Here is a 25,953-nt window from a genome sequence, read left to right as displayed (position 1 = left end):
CTTTTATTTCAAAGTGCTGAATTTGTGGGGGCTTTTTTTTTTTTTTAAGCTCAGTAGCAATTGCTTAGGAGAGAAAAAAGTCAGATGTCAGTGTTTGTGGGACTAAAGCCAATCTGAAAAGATTTACATTATGTGAATTTATCTCTATGACAAGTAATCATCCAAATGACTTCTAGCTTCCATAACAAGATTAAATTCTCAGATTGTGTAAGACATTTTATAGTTGGTAAAATATTTACTTCCTAAGTACTCTGAAAGTTTTATTTATTCTTCTTTAGAAAGAACTTATGCAGCATTTACATTAATAGGGAAACATGATGAAGTAGAAAAAAAAAAAAACAAAACCAGAGCCAAGGCTTCTGCTATCCTTGTGGGAAATACTGGAAACAAATGTTGAGAAAATTAAAATAATTAAATGAAAATATACTGCTGGGAGCTTAACACTAAGCAGGTGCAGAAAGTGAGTGAAAGGAGAACTTTAAGTCTTAATAGTCCATTTATTGCTAGTAAAGAGAATTTCAAAGCACTATTAATTGATTGGACAAAACCTATGGTTAGTGGTAATTACAGAGATTTTCCTCACACACTGTGATTTTGCTGAATTTCTAAAGAGATAATCAAGGCTATTATTGTTAATAGATGGGAAAAATCACATAATGATTTCCATATTTTGTCACAACTGAACAGAGACAAAGTGGTCCTCCCTGCCTCCCCCCACCAATAAGAAAGAACTGTCCTTGACAGGAAAGTAAGTTCTAGAGCTTGTTTTTCAAATCAAGTTTCCCTGAAGGAAGAAAAAAAAAAAAGATTTCCATAACACCTTTGACAGTTGCCTGAGGGCTCCGTAACTAATAACTACAAACTACAAAGATTTTAAAGGAAAAAATCAAAAGATTCAGCTGGGTCTTTAAACACTTTTTGAAAAGACAGACTCCACACAAGCCTTTATTATGCCAAAAAAAATATATATATAAATTTTATGTGCTACAATGTGATGGCCAAAACCTCTAGCAATAAATTCCACCATGATGAAAATCTTCATAACAAAGGCCCTTTTATTTTTTATTTTATTTTATTATTTTTTAAAAGATTTTATTTATTTATTTGACAGAGAGAGAGATCACAAGCAGGCAGAGAGGCAGGCAGAGAGAGAGGAGGAAGCAGGCTCCCCGCCAAGCAGAGAGTCCGATGTGGGGCTCGATCCCAGGACCCTGAGATCATGACCTGAGCTGAAGGCAGAGGTTTAACCCACTGAGCCACCCAGGCGCCCTGACAAAGGCCCTTTTAGTTTACAGTGGGTAATGACAAAGTCCCAGTATGTGAAAAGACTATGTGAAATTCCTTGGGATTCAGTCAATTAAATATTTATTGTGAACCTAACATGTGTGCAATACTGAGCCAGATACCGAATAATATACAGAGCAGGCAGAAATTGGGGACTCCCGAATTTCCACATAGAGCACATAGAGTAATAAGAGCCTGCATATCTTAGGAATGAATATATGCCTGTTAGGGACATCAACAGCATGTATGGTCTGATCTTGTGCCTTTGGGACTCTCTCTGTCTACCCTACCCCCTCCAAGATGTAGGATTTAAAATAAGATAGTAGTTCTACCATGACCCTTTCTTGCAGTCCGAGTTGATCCCTCACGTAGGGCAATTTAACCCTGGTTCCTCCATGGCGACAACTGATGAGCACTCTTCATGTCATTAAAGCTTGTCAGGAGCAATGAAGCTCTTTTCCTGATTAAGAGTATTCAGTTCTGTCAGGTAAGCCACAACTGAATAGCTCGACATTCTAAAAAGCTACTGCACCCAATTATTTCCAAGATGCTTCTCATGAGAACAAGGCCTGTATTCAATAATAAACATTTTTTTTTTTTTTAAAGGAAGCAAGGCCTTGAAGATTCAATAATGGCCATAGTGAAGTCCTGGTCTTACCCAAACTTCTATTCATAAAGAAACAAATGAGGCTGTCCCCAACACTGAGGGAGGATTATAAGGAGAAAAAAAAAGAAAAAGAAGGTTCAAAGGATATACAATCCTAAACAATTCTGATAAGGCTATTTCTACAGAGCAATGAGATTTTAAAAAATTTGCAGCCAACAATTTACCTGCTTGTTTTCTCCTAAGCAATCTTGTATCAGACCGATAGTACTCTTTCTTACAGTTGGTAGTATCTATGGCCAGTTAACAGGTTGCTTCTTTTTTTTTTTTTTTTTTTTTTTTACAAACACACACAGAAAAGTGTGTTAGAATAAGGCCTATCTATTTTTTTCTACTTAGAATTCTGATGAGATTGTGAACAGTCACTTTGGTTGTGGGAGCGGTCATTTTTCTTCCCAAGGCAAGCTGTTACTTACTAAATGCCTTCACAGAAAATGTTGGCCTTGAATCCATGGGAATAGAGATGTAAGCTTCCTTACTTTTCTTTAATGAGATTTGCATCACAGGTCCCAGAGTCAAGTCTGATTTAAATAACAAATCATTATGATCTAACTTTATACCTTTTCATCAAGGAGACACCAAATAGTAGTTTACCTCTCTAAGCCCCTGTCGACTCATGTGAGTACACGTGTCAATAATCGGTTCTTACCCTGTTTTCTCACCAGCTTTGACTGATTTGACCTGAGCACTGAAATTTGGAATATAAATACTACAAACTCCATAGCAGCTAAATTCCAAGACATGTTCAATGAGGTTTAAGGAAAAACCAGATGGCATGCTATGTCTCCCCATGTAATGCTGATACTAGAACATAATGTGAGAAAGCAGAACGGGCTGCGTTATCCAAAGGCAGAGAAGATCGATGGAAAATGCAATAAAGCCAAGCTAACGAGATAAAGGTAAAACATCATCTAATCATCATCTGACATCTTCAGCAGTCTCACACACCCCTCTGAGAATATGGTGAAAGCTCCAAATCTTTTCCTCGGAAAAATAAGATACACAACGCAATAACAACACAAAATTTGTCCCAAGTTTTCAGGAGCCAGGGTAGACTAAACACCTTTGACCATAGTAGACAGATGTAATTAGAAATAATAGTTTAGGGGCGCCTGGATGGCTCAGTGGGTTAAAGCTTCTGCCTTCAGCTCAGGTCATGATCCCAGGGTCCTGGGATCGAGCCCCGAATCAATCGGGCTCTCTGCTCAGTGGGGAGCCTGCTTCTTCCTCTCTCTCTGCCTGCCTCTCTGCCTAATTGTAATCTCTATCAAATAAATAAATAAAAATCTTAAAAAAAAAGAAATAATCGTTTAGGGCGTAGCTTCTAAAACTTTACCCCATTGATTTTAACTACCTTGCCCTAAGGTTTGTGATTAACCATTCATATGATTTTTTAGAGAATTAACCTCCATCAGGGCCAAACAAAAATGACTTTACTATAGTTGAAACTATTAAAAAAAAATACTTACCAACTTTTGCAAAGGCCTCTTTGAGTTCATCAAGCTCATCTTTGGAGATCTGAGTGGTAGCCATTTCCTCCATTTAAAGATCTAAGAGAAACCAGAAAGGTTTAAGACTGAAAGAGGTTTGTGATGTTTATACTATAAACATTCCTATGAAAGTCTCATCTAGAGGTAATTTAAACAGAACAGCAAACTGCTAAAGCCATCTCAATACATTTCCATATTTACAGCTAAAGCCATAATAAAGAAAAACAAACACATGAGAAGTCTTTTGGTAAACTTTATTTACCAAAAGTTATTCAGAAAAAAAAAAAAAGCTCTGAATCCTCCTTTCAAGGACAAATTCTTAGAAAGGAAGAGCCAAGGTACCTAGTAAAGACGGGAAGAGATCCATACTAGAAATCTGTGGTTATGTTACAACTGAAAGTCCAAATTTTGTGACTGAAGGTGGAGGGAATATGTAACTGTTCTATTAAGCCCTTCTCTCGCTCCTTCTCTCTTACTGGCTGCTTCCATTTTTTCCAGCTTTATTGAGATGTAACTGGCATATAATAGTGTATAAGTTTAAGGTATATAACATGATGATTGGATACACTAATATATCATGAAATGATTACTACAACAAGGTTAGTTAGCACATCTGTCATTTCACATTGTTTCCCATTCCCATTCCACCTCACCATTTCTTCCCATTAAGTCACTTAAAAATCATTCAATGTGAAGGAGTGCCTGGGTTGTTCAGATGGTTAAGCATCTGCCTTTGGCTCCGGTCATGATCCTAGGGTCTTGGGATTGAGCCCAGCATTGGGCTCCCTGCTCAGTGGGGAGCCTGCTTCTCCCTCTCCCGCTCACCCTGCTTGTGTTCCCTCTCTCACTGTCTCTCTCTCTGTCAAATGAATAAATAAAATCTTTACAAAAATAAGAAAACAAACAATATAATATTCTTGATTTTGCCTCTTGGCTCACAACATTTGTGATCTGGACCTTTACAGAAAAACTTTACTGAACCCTGCAATAAAGAAAGGAGGTCTGTTTCACAATGGGTAATCCCCAAATACAAGCTTATCAACAACTTTTGGATGGAAAGCCATGAAAATGATGACGTGTTCTCTGGGTTTGGTTGGGGTTCTTTTTTGTTTTGTTTTGGCTTTTTCTTTTTCTCAATCTTTTCTGAGGACTTCACTTTTAGAGAACACTTAGGTTCACAGCAAAACTGAGCAGGAAGTAAAGAGATCTCGGTCCTCACACACCCCGTTATCAACTTCCCCCAGCAGAGGTGGCTCCTTCGCGACAGTCGATGACCCAACACTGACACATCAGAGTTGCTCAAGTGTGTGGTTATACCTTAGAGTTCATCTGTGGTGTTATACATTCTATGGGTTTGGACAAACACACGATATCATGGATCTACCATTACAGTATCAAAGAGGATAGTTTCATGGCCTTAACTGTGTTCCTCTTTCAAAAAAGTACTCTGGGGGCACCTGGGTGGCTCAGATGTTAAGCGTCTGCCTTCATCTCAGGTCATGATCCCAAGGCCCTGGGACTCGAGGTCATAATCCCAGGGTCCTGGGATCGAGCTCCACATCAGGCTCCCTGCTTAGCAGGGAGCCTGCTTCTCCCTCTCCCACTCCCCCTGCTTGTGTTCCCTCTCCCACTGTGTCTCTGTCAAATAAATAAAATCTTGAAAAAAAGTACTCTGTATGTTAAATTTCACAATCTATATAAAACACAAATTAGAGATTGTATATTTACCCCTTTTCAATATTTTTGTTATTAGTTAAAAAAAAAACTATCCACCTGTTGTATGTAAATGATAAATCACTAAATTCTCCTGAAACTAATATACACTCTATGGTAACTAACTGGAATTTAAATGAAAACTTGAAAAAAAACATCTACCCACCAATTCATCAAGAGAGAGCTGGGCTACACCTGTCCTTTTTAGAGCCAGAATTGTTCTCTCTTGAACTTACCACAGTCCCAGACACATAGGAAAGCACTCGATGAAACAACTTTTTACTAAATTCATCCATTCAACAACTGCGTGCCAAGCACTACGTCAAATAAATTCATATTTGTATTAATTCCCTGAACCCTGACAACAGCCTTAGGGGGTATATATTCTCCTCTTTTTTCTTATAACTTAGGTTCAGAGGGACCATGGAACTGGAATTCACACTCAGCTTTCTCAAATCCCTGGGATGTTTTCAATCAACCATATGATACCATGAGCTATGTTTCCACCACAACACAATACCCATTTCTAAAGACTGGTTATTTTCAAAAATTAAATAAAAACAGACTTTTATTTACTTATTTATTTTTAACCATTTTATTATTAGTATTTTTTTAATTTTTTAATTTTATTTTTTTTTAATTTTTTTTAAAGATTTTATTTATTTATCTGACAGACAGAGATCACAAGTAGGCAGAGAGGCAGGCAGAGAGAGGGGAGGAACAAGGCTCTCCACAGAGCAGAGAGCCCGACGTGGGGCTCGATCCCAGGACCCTGGGATCAAGACCTGAGCCAAAGGCAGAGGCTTTAACCCACTGAGCCCCCCAGGTGCCCCTATTAGTATTTTTTTATTATGTAAACTCTACCCCCCGTGTGGGGCTCAAATCCATGACACTGAGATCAAGACTCACATGCTCCACTGGCAGAGCCAACCAGGCACACCCAAAACAGACTGTATTTTTCTAATTTTATGTTACTTTTTAAAAGATTTTATTTATTTATTTGAGAGAGAGAGAGAGAGAGAGAGAAAGAGGGAGAGGAGTGGGGTTGGGGGTGGGAGGTGGGGAGAAGAAAGGGAGAGGGAGTAGCAGATTCCCCACAGAGCAGGGAGCCCCATGCAGGGCTTGAACCCATGACCCGGAGATCATGACCTGAGCTGAAGCCAGATGCTTAACTGACTAAGCCACCTTGGTGCCCCCAAAAAAGAGTCTTAAAAAACAGAAAACAAGGGGCGCCTGGGTGGCTCAGTGGGTTTAAGCCTCTGCCTATGGCTCAGGTCATGATCTCAGGGTCCTGGGATGGAGGCCCACATTGGGCTCTCTGCTCAGCAGCCTGCTTTCCACCACGCTCCCCCTACCCCCCGCCTGACTACTTGTGATCTCTCTCTCCTGTCAAATAAATAAATAAAATCTTAAAAAAGAAAAGAAAAGAAAACAGAACTTGCTTCCCCATAAACTTTTCTTACCTGTGATGTTAAAATCTCACTCAAGAGGGACAAACTTCTCAGCAGATAAGCTGGGTGAATCACCTTTCCAAGTAGTCTGAGGCTCTAGAAGGTAAAGGAAGATCTTCAGTTAGATATGAAGCAGGCATTTGAAAAATTAAGAGTAAAAAGCTATTTTTCATATGTTAACTTACAATCTAATGGTGGGACTTTTAAAAAGCATCCTTTATTTTACTATTATGATGTTTAACACTTCTGATTATGAACAGACTATATAGGATTTACTCCAATTTTCTTTATGCAAATTTAAAGTAGTAATGTTTTCAGTATGAAATTATTAATCATCCCCATGAACGATACCACACAGAATAATGGGACACAAAGTTTGAAAGTGAGACCATCTCAGAAAATCCAAAACATGTGGCCTCTCCTGTGTCTCTAAAGGTCCTTCACAGTTTGGGCAGTTTGGGCATCAGTAATGATCTAAAGTGTGTGAATTAAAAAAAAAAATAGAAGACAGGTGATTTTATTCTCATACTACCTTATCCCTTCTTTACGAAAGAGACCATGAGACAAAGATGGTCCTAGATACAGCTCCCTCTCCTGTCCCACCCTTCAACCTGCTGACTAAACCCTTCTCCCCGGCTTCTCCCTTTTGCAGGCAGCAAGGCTCATAGAGGCAGAAATCTCTTTCCCTCTTCTTCATACTTCTCCCCAACATAGACGCACACCTCTATCCTCATACAGTTATACCAATATTTTAGGCATCTGTTATATGCCTAGTTCCTGCCCTCAAGGAATTTACAATCTGGGGAAGGCAACATAAAAATAATTATAATTTGACACAAAGGGAATTAGTGGCTGCAATAAAGGTATAGAAGGGAAAGGCTCTGGAGACTTTAAAAGATCATTAATTTCTTTTCAGATAGGCGAGGAAAGAAATAATTTTGTTCTTCCTACAAAGTTAGGAAATACTTAGATCTCATAGAAATGATTTCAAAACAACCATTTACTTAAAAAAATAGTATTACAGATGGTAACTACACTTATGGAGGTGAGTACTGAGCAATGTATAGAACTGTCGAATCACTATGCTGTACATCTGAAACTAATCATTATAGGTCAACTGTACTTCAAAAATAAAAATTTTAAAGATCAATATAATGCAGCATTAATAAAACTCAAAGTATACTTTCAAGCTTTCTCTTTTCTTATTCCTGTCTAATTGTCTTTTTTTTTTTTTAATTTTGAGAGCGTGTGCATGTACATGCATTAGTGGGAAGGAGACAGAGGGAACGGGACAAGCAGACTCCCCACTGAGCTCAGTGCTCCATCCCACAACCCCGGAGATCATGACCTGAGCTGAAGTCAGACACTTAATGGACTGAGCCACTCAGGAGTCCCTGTCTAATTGTCTTAATGAAAGCCTAAAGTGAGTTCTTTAACACTGAAGGGGAGCAGACTATATCACCCCAAAATATTCCTCCTTGGCATACTAATTATTTTAAGCTGGTTATTTTCATTTATTTATTTATTTTAAAGATTTTTATTTATTTATTTGACAGACAGAGACCACAAGTAGGCAGAGAGGCAGGCAGAGAGAGAGGAGGAAGCAGGCTCCCTGCCCTGGGATCATGACCTGAGCCTAAGGCAGAGGCTTTAACCCACTGATCCACCCAGGTGCCCCAAGCTGGTTATTTTTAAGATAGCAAACAGCGGTGAAGCTCTGAAACTTGAGAAGTTAATATATGAAATATATACATTCATAAGGGAAATCTCCATTTGTCAGAGTGTCTCCCTGCTCTAACAGGAAGAAAATATCTAAATCTCCAGAAACTCTTATCAATGGAGGAAGGCATAGTCTTAAATCTGCATAACAAGCTTACATTGTTTTCTGTCCCATAATTGACTCCCCACGCCCAGCATCTTCTTTTGTCTTTAGCTGAAAGTGGCATTTAAGGTGGTGGTTTCAGCCATTTTAGGGAGTTACTCAGTTTTCCTGGGTCTCTCCCATGGATACACGAGGTATGCAGGTTATTAAGCTATTGTTTTTCTCTTGTTAATCTGTTTTATGTCAATGTACTTACAGCAGCCAAAGAACCTAGGAGGGCAGAAGAAAAATTGTTTCCTCCCCAACAACACCTATAACTCACAGGAGACTTCAAGAGGCACATACAAGAAAGAATAAAAGGAACTAGAATATGCATATATCCCCAAAATAACATTGCCAGGTAAGTTGGTCCAGGATAACAGAACTGCTGAATTTAGGAGTCTCTTACTTAAATAAACTCAATTTCATTGATTTATAATTATTTGAAATAAATGCTGCCCTGAGACACCTGAGCTAAATCTAGAAAATACAAAGTCAAATTTAAAAGCCTCACAGTAGATGATTTTGTGGATAAAAGTCACAATTTTTTTTGAAGATTTTATTTATTTTTCAGAGAGAAAGAGAGCAAGAGAGAGAGCACAAGCAGGGAGAGCTGTGGCAGAACAGGCAGAGGGAGAGGGAGAAGCAGGCTCCCCACTGAGCAGGAAGCATGATGGGGGGGGTGCTGGATCCCAGGACCCTGGATCATGACCTGAGCCAAAGGCAGGTGCTTAACTGACTCAGGCATCCCAAAAGTCACAATTTTTGAAGTAGCTTATGTAACGTAGGCCTTTTCCCATCATGAATAAAAAAAGCTTTTTTCTTAAGACTACTAGTAGATATTTGATGGTATCTTCAAGGAAATTAAGCAATTAAGTACTATCGTGGGGGAAAAAATATCACACTTAAGTAATTTAGTAAAGACTGCCAGTAAGTTTTTAAAATGAAGATTTCAAAAATCTCAATCATACAAGTTAAAATTATAGATGCTCTATTCCTCTTCATGGGCCATTCATTGCACTTTAGGACTTTCTTCCCTCAAAGCAACTAAAACATCCTAGACTGGGGCTTATCAGGCAAAACCGAGGATGTGACATCATTATTGCCCTGTACACGGGCAATAGTTGTTCCTTACTCAAGGCTGTAGGGTGTGACAAAGGCAAGATGGAAAGTCTTGAACATGCGATCAGAAAGCATCAAGCAGGGTCCTGGTTCTGCTCTCTCCTAGCAGGGTGTCCATGAGCAAGTTAAATTCATCTGGCCCCCAGTGTCCTCATTTGAAAGTAGCAACAGTACCTCCTTCCCCAGGGTCCTCATGAAGATTAAGGATGGCATATGTGAAGACATACTGTAAACCATAAAATATTATATAGTAACTTCAAATCCTTAATGAAAGAAAATAGGGAGTGGCACCTGGGCGGCTCCACCAGTTGGGCGTCTGCCTTCGGCTCGGGTCATGAACCCGGGGGTCCTGGGATCGAGCCCCCCATCAGGCTCCACGTCAGATTCTGTGTCTTTGTCTCTTTCTCCCTCTGCCCCGCACGCCCACCCCTGCTCGTGTTCTCTCTCTCTCTCTCTCTCAAATACATAAATAAAATCATTAAGAAAAAAAAAAAGAAAAAATGGTGGAATAAATGAACGCCTAAGTAGTTGTGAGAGGCTATATAAAAATAGGCGTAAGTTCTAATAAGAACCTTTTCAATGGGGTGTATGAAGTTTTTCCATTTGCCCTATAATTATTGACTCCGGAGTATAAAGATGTCCTGTGTACATAAAAATTATAAGCCTTTACTCGAAGTAATTTAAGAAGGATGGGCCCCACGAAAACCTGTCAGCCACTTTTCATCCATGACTCAATCTGGCTCCTTCATTAAGGCCAGTTTCTAACTACAACTTGCAGAGTGGCCAGGAGATAATGGCAAAAATGCAAATTTTACTTTAAATATTTTGGGGCCACTTTTAAAAATCACTAACAGCTTGTCAATACTATCATAGTCCTCCCAATCTGCACATTGTCATCAGTGATGAAAAGTAAAAGGTAAAGAGGTAAAAAGTAAATTTACTTGCTGAATAAAAGTTTAATGTCAAGTTCCCAGTATGTAATTGACAGGCCAAAAGAAAGTCTGGCTTTTGAAATACGTCCTTTTCCCCAGTCTGTCTTCCCAAAAAAGTGAATTTTATTTACATGGGAGAGAGAAAGAAACAGAGAGAGACAAAGTGTGCTGATATTAAAAAAAAAAAAAATATATATATATATATATTTTTTTTCCTTCCATTTAAATGTAGCCAATGAAATACTAATCAAAAGTAAAGGGGCGCCTGGGTGGCTCGGAAGCCTCTGCCTTCTCAGGTCATGATCTCAGGGTCCTGGCTGGGATAGAGCCCCACATCGGGCTCTCTGCTCAGCAGGGAGCCTGCTTCCCCCTCTCTCTGTCAAATAAATAAATAAAATCTTTAAAAAAAAAAAAAAAGTAAAAACTCCCAGGGTCTCTGCATATTTCTGAGTTTTCTCATCTGCAAAGCACTTCGATCTGTCCTAAATTCTGTTTTCTCCCTAGCTCAGGAAAAACAACAACAACAACAACAGAGACACAGATCCTCTCCCTCCCTAAACATCTCAGACAAAGGAAAACAGAATTTCCCAAAAGGGAATAAAACAAAAAGCAAACAAAACCTTGTTTGTTGGTTTTTTTCATAAAAGGATATGGTGTTCGACTCGGTCTGAATTCAGGGCGTCACCCATAGAGAAACCTTAGGCCAATGAAGTCATCTCTAATTACAGAGTTGGACTAACAATGCAGCAATTATGAAACCACTCCACCGGCTCATTTAACTACACTGAAATCCTGAACACAAATCTTTGCTGAGAAAGGTGTACGTACAACTAACTACCTGAAACTATCAGGCAAAAATTCTGGAAGGTATTTGATGGGAGAGGAGGAGGGGTGCCTGTTTTCACCCCCTACAGCGATTCACTGGAGGAATGCAGCCACTGAATAATCCATTTACTAATCTTTGTCACTCAGCAGCATGTGGGGCGGGACCGCAGGGCACACACACGCTGGGAAACTGCTGGGAAACTCATCCGTGGATAATCGGGAGTCGACTATGAACTCTGTATTTCTTTTTCTGGCAACTGAAAGGGAACTGCAAGAGAAAGGCAGAGGATACTCATTCAGCCAGAGGCTCTAACCCAGCCACTAAGCAGGCCAGGTAAAAAAAAGATTGGGAAAGCGAGGCTGGTTACTTAAATCAGAGCTTTGGCAAGCTCACATCAGGAAGGAGAAGGAGAGCGCGACAAACGGTGGACAAAACATGGAAGAATACAGTTTCACAATAAATGAAAAAACAAAAAGCAAAAAACCCAAACCCGTAGCCACGGCTAAGGGTGAATAATTCAACAGCGGTCAACAAGAAGGGGTGTATTAGTCACCTTCCTTTGTCCAAATCAGGCACTGCTCTGAAACACCCACACTCCACATACTTACCCGCACCGACAGAAACTGCCGCCCTTTCTCCTCCCTCGTTAGGTAAGTCAGTAGCGCTGGTCTCCAGGTCACATGGGTGTTCAACACCCAGCTAGAGCTCCCCTCCTCTTCCCATGATTACTCAAGCTCCACACCTGCCCTTCCAAATGACTTTCTAGAAGGTTTCAACTTGATTGTCTACCCTATTCACTCACTTATTCATTTATACCCAGTCCTTAATTGAAAGCTTAGTGGGTACCAGGCAATGTGTCAGGTGCTACACATTTAGGGAATTAGGACCCCAGGTTCTCTTCTCTTGAAGAGCTTACTGTCCAGTGGGAAAATCAGAAAAACAAAGACATAATATTAGTGCTGTCATGCCATTAGAGTCCTATTTCCTGAGTGGTGGAACGAGAGCCGTGGGGGTCAGGAAAGATTTTCCAAAGATGACTTTTGAACTTTAATCTCAGAACGTAAGTAGGAATTCCTCAGACAGACATCCCTGGTGAAGGCATTCCAGATACAGAGAGGTGAAGAGAAGATTCTATTCTGGAGGCAGAGAAACAAGTGTTGTTGGAGCACTGTGACTGGGGTTTAGGACAGACATGATTGAGAGTTGAAGGCCAGGGTCCAACATAGAAGGACTACACTCGGGGCGCCTGGGTGGCTCAGTTGGTTAAGCCTCTGCTTTCAGCTCAGGTCTTGATCTCAGGGTTCTGGGATCAAATCCTGCACCGGGCTCCCTGCTCAGCATGGAGCCTGCTTCTCCCTCTTCCTCTGCCTGCTGCTTCCCCGGCTTGTGCTCTCTCTCTCAAATAAATAAAATCTTAAAAAGAAATTTCCAGAGGCTCCACTCAAAATCCGGACTTGACCCTCTGGCCAAGGGAGAAGGAAGCTGAGTGAGGAGGATTCCAGTCAGAAAAGTCTGAGTGTCTATACTGAACTTCCCGCCGCATTAGTTCCCATTTTCAGCTATCTTCCCCTGCCAAATCCCATATCCCTTTCCAATTCCCCACTTAGCTCCATCTCCAGGTTTACAAATTTGAGACTGAGGTTTGGCCACAAGAAACAAAGGGAGGGCGAAGTAAATAAGCAGTCTGGATTCTTCCATCATACCCCTGGATCGCCTTGTGTCTGACCTATTCCAAAAGACTTTGCGTTGGTCTATCTCCAGTCTCGTGTCCCTCCAAGGTAATCTTCACACTGCCAGCTCCCTGAAGAGAAGATCTACCACCAATTCTACCAAAAAAAAAAAAAAAAAAAGCCCCACTTCTCCTGCATGACATTCAAGTGGTTCTGTTTTGATACCTGCCTATCTTTCCAATGTCACTTCCCCTCACGTGCATGGTCTCCTTGACCCACACTCTAGAAAGATTCCATTTCCCAAGCAGGCCACCAGTTTCCTACCCCCTGTTCCTTCCTCTTTGTGCTTCTCTCCAGTGGAATGCTCTTCCAAAGCATCTTTAAGGAAGTCCCACCTGAGATCCCAATCCTCTCTGCCCAGGACCGGCTATGTTTTCTTCTCCGACAGCCAGTGCAGGATTCTTTCAGACAGCTCAGATTCTAAGTATCTTGTTTTTTCCGTCGGAGCGTAGGTATCAATGTCTGAGTGGGAACATACGGTCCCCAGGAGGATAGCATTTATAACAAAGCTCTTGGATAGAAGGGGCCATACCCCATTCATCTTCAAATTCCCAGCCCTGATCACAGTGCCTACAGAGTAGGTAATAATAATAATTAAGACAATATAATAACATGCCATTGTAAGTTTACATGATAGCTGACATTTACGGAGGACTTATTATGTACGTGTATTCTGCGACATGCTTTATATACATCATGTAAGTTATGTCCCAGAAAAAAACTCTATAAACCGGGTGATACTGTTACTCCCATTTGACAGAAGAGCAAGTGAGTTCAGAGAGGTTGGGTAACTTTCCCAAAGGCTCTTGAGAGGTAGAGCAAAGTCTCAAGCCCAGGTCTGCCTGCCACTGAAGTCTCAACCATTTTGCTATGGAGGCTCCTCAACGACAGCTTATTGAATGGATTTATTTCCCCAACAAGACTTTAACCTATTAGAGTGGAGACACAGCTTACGTATCTCTGCATTTACCATAGCCCTTAGAATAATGCACAAACACAGTGCATTTTCTTTCTATCTCTTTTTCAGAGAGAGACAGAGTGCATGCAAATGGGGGAGGGGAGCGCAGAGGAAAAGGGAGAGAGAGAATCTCAAAAAGGCTATCCACCCGGCACGGAGCCAGACACGGGGCTCGATCTCACAACTCTGAGATCACGACCTGAACTGAAATCAAGAGTCAGACTCGTAACTGACAGAGTCACCCAGGCGCCCCGACAAAGCATTTTCAATACATCTCTTCTGAATAAAAAATGGCCCACAGCTAGTGCCCATCCCCCTACTCATCATGTATGTTCCCTTATAGGAAGCTATCATTGCTTATGCCTTAAATAGCTTATCTAATCTCTGCCTGATATTCAGGTCCTCTAGAGTGGTCCTACTGGACACATCTAACCAGTTTTACATCTCGACAACACTCACAATCAGCTTTTTGATCACAGCTAGTCTCCTGAGCCGGTCCTGTTAAGACCTACATTAGGACTGTCTGTTTTATCCTATCCCTCTTCCTTGTTCCCTCTCTCCTGCCAAGGACTCCCTTCTCCTGCATCCACCTCTCATGCTTACAACGCCCTCCTCATAATTTTCCTTCTCTCCCTATCCAAATCCTACTCACCCTTCAAGGTTCAGCAGAAGCCTCACCCTCCTCCCCCAAAGCACGTTTCCCAATGCCTCCAACCCCTGGCACCCTTCCTCTTCAAATCCCGCAGGCTTTAGAATCCTGTGACAAAATCTGGCCATTTCATGATGGCCTTCCTCCTCTAGTCATGTAAGTGGATGTGAGAACCGTCAGGCTGGGGCATCCATCATCCTTGATTCAGTTCACCTACCTCTCCCACATAGCTCCTCAAACATGCTTCGAGAATAATCTTCCCCCATAAAAGATTCCTTCCTTGACTAAGAGCACACAATTGCTTGCCTAACTACTTGCTCTGCTGGTCTCATCTCGAGATTGTATCTCAGGAACAGAGCTGCAACTCCATCTTCCTCTTCTATACTCCCACCACAATGATCGACGGTTGGATCCCAGGTAGAGAGGCATGGCTCAAAAAATATTCCAGGGGCGCCTGGGTGACTCAGTGGGTTAAAGCCTATGCCTTTGGCTCGGGTCATGATCCCAGGGTCCTGGGATCGAGCCCCACATCAGGTTCTCTGCTTTGCAGAGAGCCTGCTTCTTCCTCTCTCTCCCTGCCTGCCTCTCTGCCTACTTGTGATCTCTGTCTGTCAAATAAATAAATAAAATCTTTAGGAAAAAAAAATTCCAACTGACTGCACGGTTCTGAGGGTGGTGATAATTCCCAGCATGCCCGATATCCGGTGAGTACTGAAACCGTCATAGGGAAGAAGCAAGTACCTAGGGTAGTTACATGATTTTGCCCAAGGCACAGAGCTGCGTAGTAAACATTAAATTAAAAGAGTATGTGTGAGGGGCACTTGGGTGGCTCAATAGGTTAAGCCTCTGCCTTTGGCTCAGGTCATGATCTCAGGGTCCTGGGATCGAGTCCCGCATCAGGTTCCCTGCTGAGCGGGGAGCCTGCTTCCCCCTCTCCCTCTGCTGCTCCCCCTGCTTGTGCTCTCTCTCCTTCTCTCACTCTCTGTCAAATCAATAAATTCTTCAAAAAAAAAAAAAAAAGAGCATGTGTGAGTGAAAGTAATGAACTACTCTTCCCATAAAAGCAAAAACAAAGAGGCTACACACTGCTTTGTGGGAAGAAGGCTCACGCCTGGGAGAGCCTACCCAAGATCCTTGAAAGGCTCCTAACAAACGTGACCATGCAGAAATATGCAGTTACCAGAAAACGCAGACAGTGACTCCCCTACCTAATACTAATTTGTTTTTGTTACTTCAAGGGTAAGGGGGTTCCCTTGATCCTTGAACTGAAATCACAAAAACTGATTGTGGAAAACATACAGAATATAGGAAACAGATTCAGTGAAGATCACGTACTATGGAATTCTCGGGGTTCTTTCTTCCAAACATTCATGTTAAATGGGTTACCGACAATAAGACAGACCGTGCTTTTAAAAAAGTAAGGACACCAATGCTTCCCTTCTCCCATGGTCCATTCCCCTTCCTCGATATGACAGGCTTGTGCTTTACGGGGTTTAATGACTTCATTTCAGCCTCTTAAATGCTAAGTATTGTGAACAACCACTCCAACCGTATCAGTGCTAATAACTTAGTATAAACATAACCAAACACTCAAGTAGCTACGTGAGTTACCTTTTATTTGAAGAATTCTTTCCATATGTAAACCATCACTATGACACCCATAGTTTTTGTTTTGTTTTGTTTTTGTTTTTCGTTTTTAGTAATTAGTTCTTAAATTTAATAGCTCTTCCTTTTAGAAAATTTCAATGGAGGGGTGCCTGGATGGCTCAGTGGGTTAAGCATCTGCCTTGGACTAAGGTCTTGATCCTGGAGTCCTGGGATCGAGCCCCATGTCAGGCTTCCTGCTCAACCAGGAGTCTGCTTCTCCCTCTCTCCCTGCCCTCCCCCTGCTCACTCTCTCTCTCTCTCTTGCTCGCTCGCTTGCTCCCACTCTCTTTTCCTCAAATAAATGAAATCTTAAAAAAAATTTTCAATGGAATCTTGGAATCTTTAAGACGTTATGTGCATCTTGCTGAATTAATGATTTGTTGCTCTGAACTTCAAACAAGTGAGTCGAACTCTAAATGCCCTCATGTGCCATGGGTTCCTAGTCCTGACAGTTCAGGAAAGGTTAGAGCACTAAGAAGGGGTGACAGATTTTACTGTCGATTACAAATTGCTTCCGATAGCCGATGTGGAGAGCAAAGTTGTACAAGAGCAATATTCAACACGTACGGCATACATCATTCACTGAGGCTGTCTTTCGGGCCTAGGTCTTCGGCTGATTCTACCTGACATTTCAGCCACAAACTGGTCAAACTGAACAGAGGACACGGCTAGATGACCCCAAGTAAAACGGACAGCATTTTCCCATGAGGCACTGCTGTATATGCCATTAGGTTATAGGGTGTTGAGGACTCCTTATATACTCTCAGGGTGTTGAGAGTAAAGCAACCGGCCGACAACATAAATCTGGCTATCTTTAGCAACTACGCTTCTATAATTCATTTGGATTAAAATAATATGAACATGTTACTTCGGGTAATACAGTGTATCATTTCAGGGACATTTGTGGGGTGACCTGAAAAACCTTACCTGCTACTTCCATGACAGAACAGGTTTCAAACTACAGATGGATGGAGAAATGAACTCTGGAAGGCTCATCAGTGACTGAAGGCTAACATTCCCCTTTATCCCCACCCATGGAGCTACCCACCTACAACTGCAACTTGGCCTTGGAGGTACCCTTGAATGTTTAAGGAGACTTAAACATTACTATTTAATGTGCCAAAGAGATTGCTATCTCCTGCAAGTATGCTGCTCCAGCAACCCTTGAGATGCAGGAGGGAAGGGTAGAGCTTTTATTAAGAAGTGCAGGCACGCAAACACGGCTGTTACTTGGGAAGTCATGCATGGCAACTGCATAGAGTTAATGAAACTAAGCAACGTTAGCCCTCTACCGACTTCCCCAGCCCTTACGAATAATTAAGCCATCTCAAATTCTCTTGTTCGCATTGTTTTAAAGATCCTATTTATTTATTTTGAGAGAGAGCATGAGCAGGGGCAGGGAGAGAGGCAGAAGGAGAGGGAGAAGCAGACTCCCCACTGAGCAGGGAGCCAGAGGCAAGGCTCGGTTCCAGGACCCCGGGATCATTACCTGAGCTGAAGGCAGACGCCCAACCCGACTGAGCCACCCAGGTGCCCCCTCGTTTGCATTGTTTTAAAGGAGATGCCCCATTGAGTCCTAGTTGGTCACCACTAACTCCCCTTCTCCAATTCCTGTAGCTCCGCCCTCTTTCATTGTGGGATGACCACCTACTTCTCTATTTCTTCCACCTGTCTGGGAGCTCCTTGAAGGCAGGGCTGGTATCTTATTTGACTTTGTTATTTTGGCTCGCCATAAGCACCTACTAAATGTCTGTTGAATAAATAAAATGATGGAGGCAAGTAAGGAAATTGAACATCCGTAAGCAGAAAGCAGGCTAAACAGTTGTCTCCTGTGGTTTTAAAAATGCATATTCTATTAGAGAAAGCAGTGAAGAAAACAGTCAAAACAAAATAATGTTCCCGCATTCTTCACATTCAATTGGCCTATCAGCATGCTTTAACTATCTACTCTTGTCTAATGCTCCAAGATACTACAAAACTACTCAAGATGTTTGCAGCCTGTCCTTTGAATTTAGCTGAAAGTCAAACAGAAAGGGTTTTTTTTCCCCCAGAAACTGTTTTTACTTGTTACAATTTTGCAATCAAATAATAACCATCAGACACAAATCGTCCTTTTACAAACCCGCAATTTATAGGTAAAAGTAATGTTTGGAAAAAAACATAAATTGCCCCAAACTAAATTTAGCTACATTTCAATGTTTTATTATGAAAATTTCCAATAAACACGAAAGAGAAAATAGTACAATAAACACTCATAAACCCACCATCCAGATTGTATGTTTATCAGGATTTCCCCAAACTACTTCATCTCTTCTCCCTTTTCTGTCACTTTCTCTCCTGAATTACTTTATTTAGTTATTTTTTTTAAGATTTTATTTATTTGACAGAGAGAGATCACAAGTAGGCAGAGGCAGGCAGAGGCAGGCAGAGAGAGGGGGAAGCAGGCTCCCTGCTGAGCAGAGAGCCCAACGCAGGGCTCTCCGGAGATCATGACTCAAGCCGAAGGCAGAGGCTTAACCCACTGAGCCACCCAGGTGCCCCTCTCCTGAATTACTTTAAAGCAAACCCAGACAGACATCTCATGTATTTGCCCTACATAGCTCTCTTAAGAAATGAGTTCATTTCCTGGAATTACCTCTATTCTATTCTCAAATCTGGCATAAGCTAGATTCTAATTGATCTTTTTTTCAAGTACCAATACCTATGAGTCACTTAAATGCCCAAGGGTGCCCAATCCTGTGTCATTTCCTGGAGGGATATCAAATACTTCCATTTAAAGTAAACGTTTCCTCTTTTTGTACTTAATAAAGAGAGAGAGAGAGAGGTAAGACCTTAAAGCAATGGCTATTTAAAAATAAGTTAGTAACTTTTCCAATAATGGAAACATTCAATTCAATTTAGTCAGACTGAAGACATTCTTTACATTCTTAAGTCAAGAGTTTTACAGATATTTTACATATGTCCTAATCATATTCTAAAAGCCCCTTTCCCCTTGACAAATACTAAATCAAAGCCAAAGATAAAATAACAAAGTGACACCTCTTCTTCTCCCACCAATAGCCAAGCTTGTGTGAACTCTTGGGATGGAAACAGCACACTCCCCTTTACAACGGTCTGAGCCCGTCTATATTTCCTAAGTGAACACTGACACTTTCCCCAAATATCTGAATAATTCATGAGAAAATACATTTGCTGCTAATGAAATTAATTAACCTTCACATCGGAGGGGTATTTCATTGTCCTTTCTATGAAAATTAACATTGAAGCCAAGGGCAACCTTCAGGTGTGTGCGTATGCATCTCTATGTGTGTGTGTGTGTGTGTGTGTGTGTGTGTGTGATACACACACACACACACACATATATACACACATACACACACATCACAAGGCAAGATCAGACTAGTTAACACACTTCAATTCAAAACAAAATATCTGTTAGTCACTGAAAGTACCTCCTGCAATGTTCTCAAATTGAGAAAAAACTTTTTACTGCATAAGCACATCAGAGTCGAATATCTAGCTCTGCTGAAAAAGGGAGAGAGAAAACGCATGTGATCACCAACGGATGGAAATCCCTGACAAGTCTGTGGGCACTGGAAATCACCATCGCTCCCACATTATAGTAACAGCACCCAAGTTTCAACACCAGTGATTTTCATGTACCTTGTAAAATAGAAATAAACAGTAACATGACGTTTGTCACAAGTCATTTTATAAGAGCAGAATACTGGTCTAACCATAACCAATTCTGTCATGACAGCTACCTCATCTTTTCCACAGAATTTTGAAGAACCATTTATGGATCAAAGGCATCAAAGACATCCACTCCCCATCCCCCGCAATCCATAAAGTAATAGTTTCTGTCATTTAAACCTCCGAGCCTCTAAAGTGACAGATACAGGTATATAATTAAGATCTCAAAACCAATTTTTTAAGCAAGTACAAAGTCCTTAGAATATTCCCCAAATAACGAAAAGGCAGAATATAAAGATAAAATTTTAGATTTGAAAAACCTCAAATATTTTCTCTCGTACTTGGTCCTCCTCGAGTAAGGAAGGTTTAGAATGCATCTCCAAATGCTTAACTACCCAAACACAGAGTAAGAATCTCAAACTTCTGAAATAAATTTCTGCTTAAATATTCAGTCATCGAGAAGTTAGAGCCTAACAAAACAGTATTAAAATAGTTACCCTTCTGCGACGAGAGCAAACCTGTTTCTTTCTCTCTCGCAGCACTAATAGAAGGAACCTCCCACGCCCAGAAAGCCAATCTGGAAACCCAACATTCTTCTTACAATTGCAACTTTGGAGAGCAAGTCACAACACTTCCTGCTAGAAAAAGAGAACACCCTGACAAAGGAATGATACAATGCTTACGAATCCCCTTCCGGACAGCCTTGTGGGATTCTGCCAAATATTAATAAATTCTAACTTTACGAGGTTTAGCAAAAAGTTAATTTTTTTTTTTTTTTAAATTCCAGCTCCGCTGAAATCCTGCAAGAACACAGGGGAATTTAAAAGTTGGTTCAGGTCAAATAGCTACAACCCACATACCTATTTAGAGCTTGAACATTAGCCAAGTAACCTGCTTATTTTAGAACACCTGGAACCAGCTTCTCCCCAGTGCCCAAGTCACTTGTCCACAGGAAAGTACAGTACTTAGAAAGGCAAATGAATGGTTCTCAGACGAATTGCGTTCTCTATTGTTCATTTCAGTCTATACCTATCCGTGCCTTCATACAACATTTATGCTCCATAAGCTACGTGTTGTAGCGTTTATTGCCAAGGATTTAGGTCTTGTTTTCTTTCGAAAAGGTCAGCTATTAAGTGTGGGAACTGTATTTTCTACAGGCATGGCACAGGGGGAGTAAGCCAATACTCGGCCGAACGGAATAACTTTCTATTCAGGGGCGGTCCCACAGAGTAGTGAAGGGCTGTGTGAGTCCTTGGGCAAGTTGCTTATGCTCCCGTGCCTCTGTTTTCTCATGTAGGGATGATAACAGTGACGACTTCGGGTAATAGTCACTGTTTTCTACGTTGTTGGGATGGTTAAGTAAGTGATGCAGTATGTGTTCACAACTGAGATCATATCCTTGCACATGAAAGGCGTTCAGTATGTGATAACTGGTAGTCTTCCTATTGAAATTTGCCTTTAAACCAATCGAGCCATTCCAGTCAGTCAACTGCTAAATTAAGCAACTGGTTCTCTGCGAGTGCCTTTTCGGGGAAAGAACAGAAAATCCATAGGGGTACTGTGCTAGGCTCTAGAGACCACTTCTAGGGATGCCTGGGTAGCTCAGTCGCTTGGGCATCTGCTTTCAGCTTGTGTCATGAGCCCAAGGTCCTGGGGTCAAGTCCCACATCGGGCTCCTTGTTCAGCGGGGAGCCTGCTTCTCCCTCTCCCTGCAGCTCTCCCTGATTGTACTCTCTCTCTCTCTTTCTCTGACAAATTAAAAAAATAAAAATCTTAAAAAAAAAAAAAAGGAGACCATTTCTAATACTGACGTGGGGCAAGTTGATGATCTGAAAGGAAAGGGAGCTCAGGGCAAGCGTCAGGGTCTTAGGAGTCTGCCAGATGTGAATTCTGTGTGACCTCACACAACTGCTTAGCTTCTCTGAGCCCTAGGTTCGTATCTGTATAGATCGAGCTCATTCCATGTACTTCACAGGGTCACTGTAATGAAGGAGATGACAGAAGTACGCAAGTGTGTCTGGTTCTGGCGAGGTGCTAAGTGGCAGACATTATTATAACCTTTCTGGGATATAACACGTGTCATACCGTCTGCCCTATTCACCTAATATGAACAAAGTGAGATCAGAGACACTCCAGCCCTTTATAAATACTCCAAAGCAAACCAAGGAATTTTCTGACAACATACAGAACTCTCAAAACAAGGAGGCGACTCCGACTGCACTCGCTTGTAAAAAGGTTCAGGGTAGTCCATGTTTAGAGGCAGATGGTCCTCCTGTCCTCATCACGGACCACCACTAGCGGACCCTGGATTGCATGTTGTCTCCTTAATGGAAACACTTTATTTTGTCAATCACAAAAACTGCATGAAATAGCAAAAGGCACCAAATCCGGAACAGAAGGAATATAGCGGCAGGAGCCAAAGGATGTGTTTTTCTGTCTGTCTCCGGGGCTGAGTCACTACATGAAGCCCCTTCAACCTTCTGGAGTCTCGATTTCTCCATTTGTGAAAATAAGCACAGCACTATCCGCCTGCGGCCTGCCAGGGAACACAGGACACAGTAAGGATGTCTTGAACACTTGGAGCTAACTGGCAGGAAGGAGATACTCGGATGTGTTACCATGCGTTTTACAGACAGAGAAAACCGGGGTGCAGACAATTGCCTCAGGCAAGATGACAGTATCCGCCTTAGACCCCAAACAGTGGCTTTTCCCAGCCTTCGCTTTTCTGCGCCACACTTGTCACTCCCAACCACTTGGATGGGTCTGTCTCAAGACAGACCTCAGGACTATCTCTGGACCTCTGGACCTCTTCAATAATAATGCTCCCTGGAATCCACTTCTCTTGACCTGCCCGTCCATGGCCATCTGGAGGGAATGTGTCTCCTTTCTACCTTTGTGAACTCTAAGGCTCATCTGTGATCCCAGGGCGATCCCGTCAACACCCAGTCTCTGGTTTTAAAGTCTATCAACAGCGTCACAGGACTCGTGTGAACTGCAAAACCTCGTGAGGTCATGAAAGTTCCAGGGATGGATGATGGATGGATGGATGGATGGATACTCCCTTCAGAAAGGCACATCTTCTCCCGAGGAACCAGGAGGCCATTTTCTGAAAGACTGTTCTACTGCATCAGTAGTTGAACCAGTTTCCGTCTGTGGCCCATTTTGTAACCTCAGTGTCTCACCCTCTGAGGTATGTGTGGGTGTGCAGGGCCGGGGTGGGGTGAAGTGGGGTGGGGGGCGGGGCGTGTTAGCGCGTGTGCCTGTGTGTGACTCTTGTGTGGGAACAGAAGCTCTGTTTGTACTGTGGGTAGTGAAAGTCAGGGTGAGAACAGAAAATGGCGGCAGGCGTTGTGGAAGACATTTCACGTCTTCTCTAAGCAGGCCACACATTGAAAACCACTTTGGCGCTGCATTCCAAATTCATCGTGATGAACGTCTAGATGGTACAACCAGATCCATAAAGTGAAAAGTTCACACATGCACACCTTGGGACACACACACACACACACACACACCCTCCTAAGGGTGGAAAGGAAGGAAAGAGGCACACCCGAAGTTGCCTGAGAGTTTCACAGACGTATCAGCGTAACTCTCATTCAAACGTCATGCTCTCCACCGCACCCAGTACCAAGAATATTCTTTCCATGTGTGACATAAACCCTGGAGGCCTCTCCCACCGTGCTTAGACACACCTCAGTAACACTGACCTATTGTCCTCTAACGCAACAGGATTTTACCCATCTGCGCGCCTTATAAGGCAAACAAACAAACAGTAACACTCACACTGCAGCATCGAGGCAAAGGGATCGTACATAAATCATAGGCAGGGAACTGCTACTGTATTTTGGACTATACTGGAAAGTTTAGGAAATTTATACTAGGAGTAATATTAGGTACACGAGCTTCCGGCGGCATGGATGTGTCTGCTTTAACAAGCAAGCGTGTCTGGTTTATGTTATCATTCTTTTCATACTTGAGGCGGAAATCAGCCACAAATACATCTTAATTATTTCAGTATTCTAAGGGATGTCTCCTCAACAGTAAGGATTACCTCTGCATCTGTGTAACAAAGTAATCACAATCTTAAAATAGGATGTCTTATTACACATTAAATTATATACTTTGTCCTAATGCACTAAAACAAAAGGTTGCAATAAGTAGAAGGTAGTTTTAAGCATTTATCCTCCAAAAATAGCTGAACTATAGACAGGGCAAGGAACTGATTTAAAAGTCATCTGCTGTGACTACAGTTAACAATACTGAACTGTATATCTGAAGTTTGCCAAGAGAATAAATCCTAAAAGTTCTCATCATAAGAAAATCTCCATGTGAGGTGTTGGATGTTTACTAGCCTTTTTGTGGTGATCATTTCACAATATATACATATATCGAATCATTATGTGGTATCCCTGAAATTAATGCAATGTTGATGCCAATCACATCTCAAGAACACTGGGGGGAAAAAAGCCATCTGTGTTCCGTTCATAGCTAGTAAAACCACACAAAGGAACAACTCAGATGCTATCCACCTTTCTATCCCGAGGGTCTCTCATTCAAAAAAAGAAAGAAGAAAAGGAAACAGGAGAGAAAAAAGGAAAGGACCAGAAACAACAAAAGCTCAGCTCAACAATTCCTACATTTTTGGCTCAGGACCTGAGGACCCCAAAGAGTTTTTTGATATGAGGTTTAGATCTATCAAGCCATCCATCATATTAGAAACTACAACTGGGAAAAAATTTTAAGGTATAAATAAATGTTAACATAAGAAACTTCTTTAATGAAAATCACTAGATTCCCCCCTCCCCCGGTCCCAAATGAGTGGAGAGTATATTGTTTACATTCTTGCAAACTGCTTTATCATTTAACTTAAAACAAAGACAAGTGGATTTTCACATCTGCCTCTACACTCAATGCTGTTTTAGGTTTAAGTGTATTCAGAAAATAAGGCCTTGCACAGGTACATTGTTGAAAGAAGTATTTTAAGAGCCCTTTCAGATAATTACGGATATTCTTCCTTATAATGCTACACCAAAACTTGAGAAGTGGTAGTTTCTTAAATGTTAGTTGCAGTGTGGAATTTGATACCATCCAGATGAATTTTTCCTACTCTGTTACATTAAAATCCATGGTCTATGTGTTGCACATTAAATGGGCCTCTTGCTATTTTAACATCATGCATGGGTCATTTGGAACAATATTGTTTGACTAATGCAGATCTTCCAAATGTTGTTCCACTTCATTTTACCATATCTAACAAAACACTTTCATTAAAAACACCACTGATCTCAGAAAAATCTAAGTATTGACACTCAGCGGCTGAGGCAAGTTTTCAAAATTTTGAATTTTTGCTCGACAGCTCTAATTTTATCTTTGGCAACAAATACTCTCAGTTGTTTGCCTGGTAGTAACAGGCCCACTTGGTTCATTTTTAGAAGTTTTTAAGTAATCTCTATACCCAGTGCGGGTTTGAACTCATGACCCAGAGATCAAGAGTTGTGTGCTCTCCCAACTGAGCCAGTGAAGCGCCCCTTGCTTGGCTCATTTGTGATAAAATATCTGCCACATACTCACGTCTGAACAATCAGTTAACATGTCATTCCATCTTTTTTTTTAAATTTTATTTATTCGACAGAGATCACAAGTAGGCAGAGAGGCAGGCAGAGAGAGGAGGAAGCAGACTCCCTGCTGAGCAGAGAGCCCGAGGCGGGGCTCGATCCCAGGACCCTGAGATCATGACCTGAGCTGAAGCCAGAGGCTTTAACCCACTGAGCCACCCAGGCGCCCCTGTCATTCCATCTTTCAAGTAAAAATGGTTTTCTGTTTTGAAAAGATGCGGCTAATTTAGCTTGCAGCTCGAACAACCGCACGCATACTTTTCCTCGGGACAACAAGGGTACACAAGAAAAGCCGTATGTATCCTTCCCATCTCATCA

General features: G+C 41.6%; 1 protein-coding gene across 2 annotated transcripts in view; it reads right to left on the bottom strand.

The window, feature by feature from the left end:
• The window catches only part of PLS3 (plastin 3), an 83,078-nt gene that overhangs the window by 33,297 nt on the left and 23,828 nt on the right, over positions 1-25,953 (bottom strand). The window contains exons 1-3 of one of the 2 annotated variants that reach the window (XM_032837037.1): positions 20,518-20,612; positions 6,615-6,698; positions 3,418-3,498 (exon numbers count right to left, since the gene is read on the bottom strand). In XM_032837037.1, the coding sequence (XP_032692928.1) occupies positions 3,418-3,490 (73 nt within the window). In that variant the 5' untranslated portion in view covers positions 3,491-3,498; positions 6,615-6,698; positions 20,518-20,612. Of the gene's footprint in view, positions 1-3,417; positions 3,499-6,614; positions 6,699-20,517; positions 20,613-25,953 lie in introns of those variants that run through there. The other variant, XM_032837036.1, reaches the window with a different exon arrangement.

The sequence above is a fragment of the Lontra canadensis genome, unplaced genomic scaffold, assembly GCF_010015895.1.
Source record: "Lontra canadensis isolate GAN:19392208 unplaced genomic scaffold, GSC_riverotter_1.0 scaffold96, whole genome shotgun sequence".
In the NCBI taxonomy this organism is placed as follows: Eukaryota; Metazoa; Chordata; class Mammalia; order Carnivora; family Mustelidae; genus Lontra; species Lontra canadensis.
Note: the sequence above shows the minus strand (reverse complement) of the source record. Positions and strands in the feature narration are given on the sequence as shown.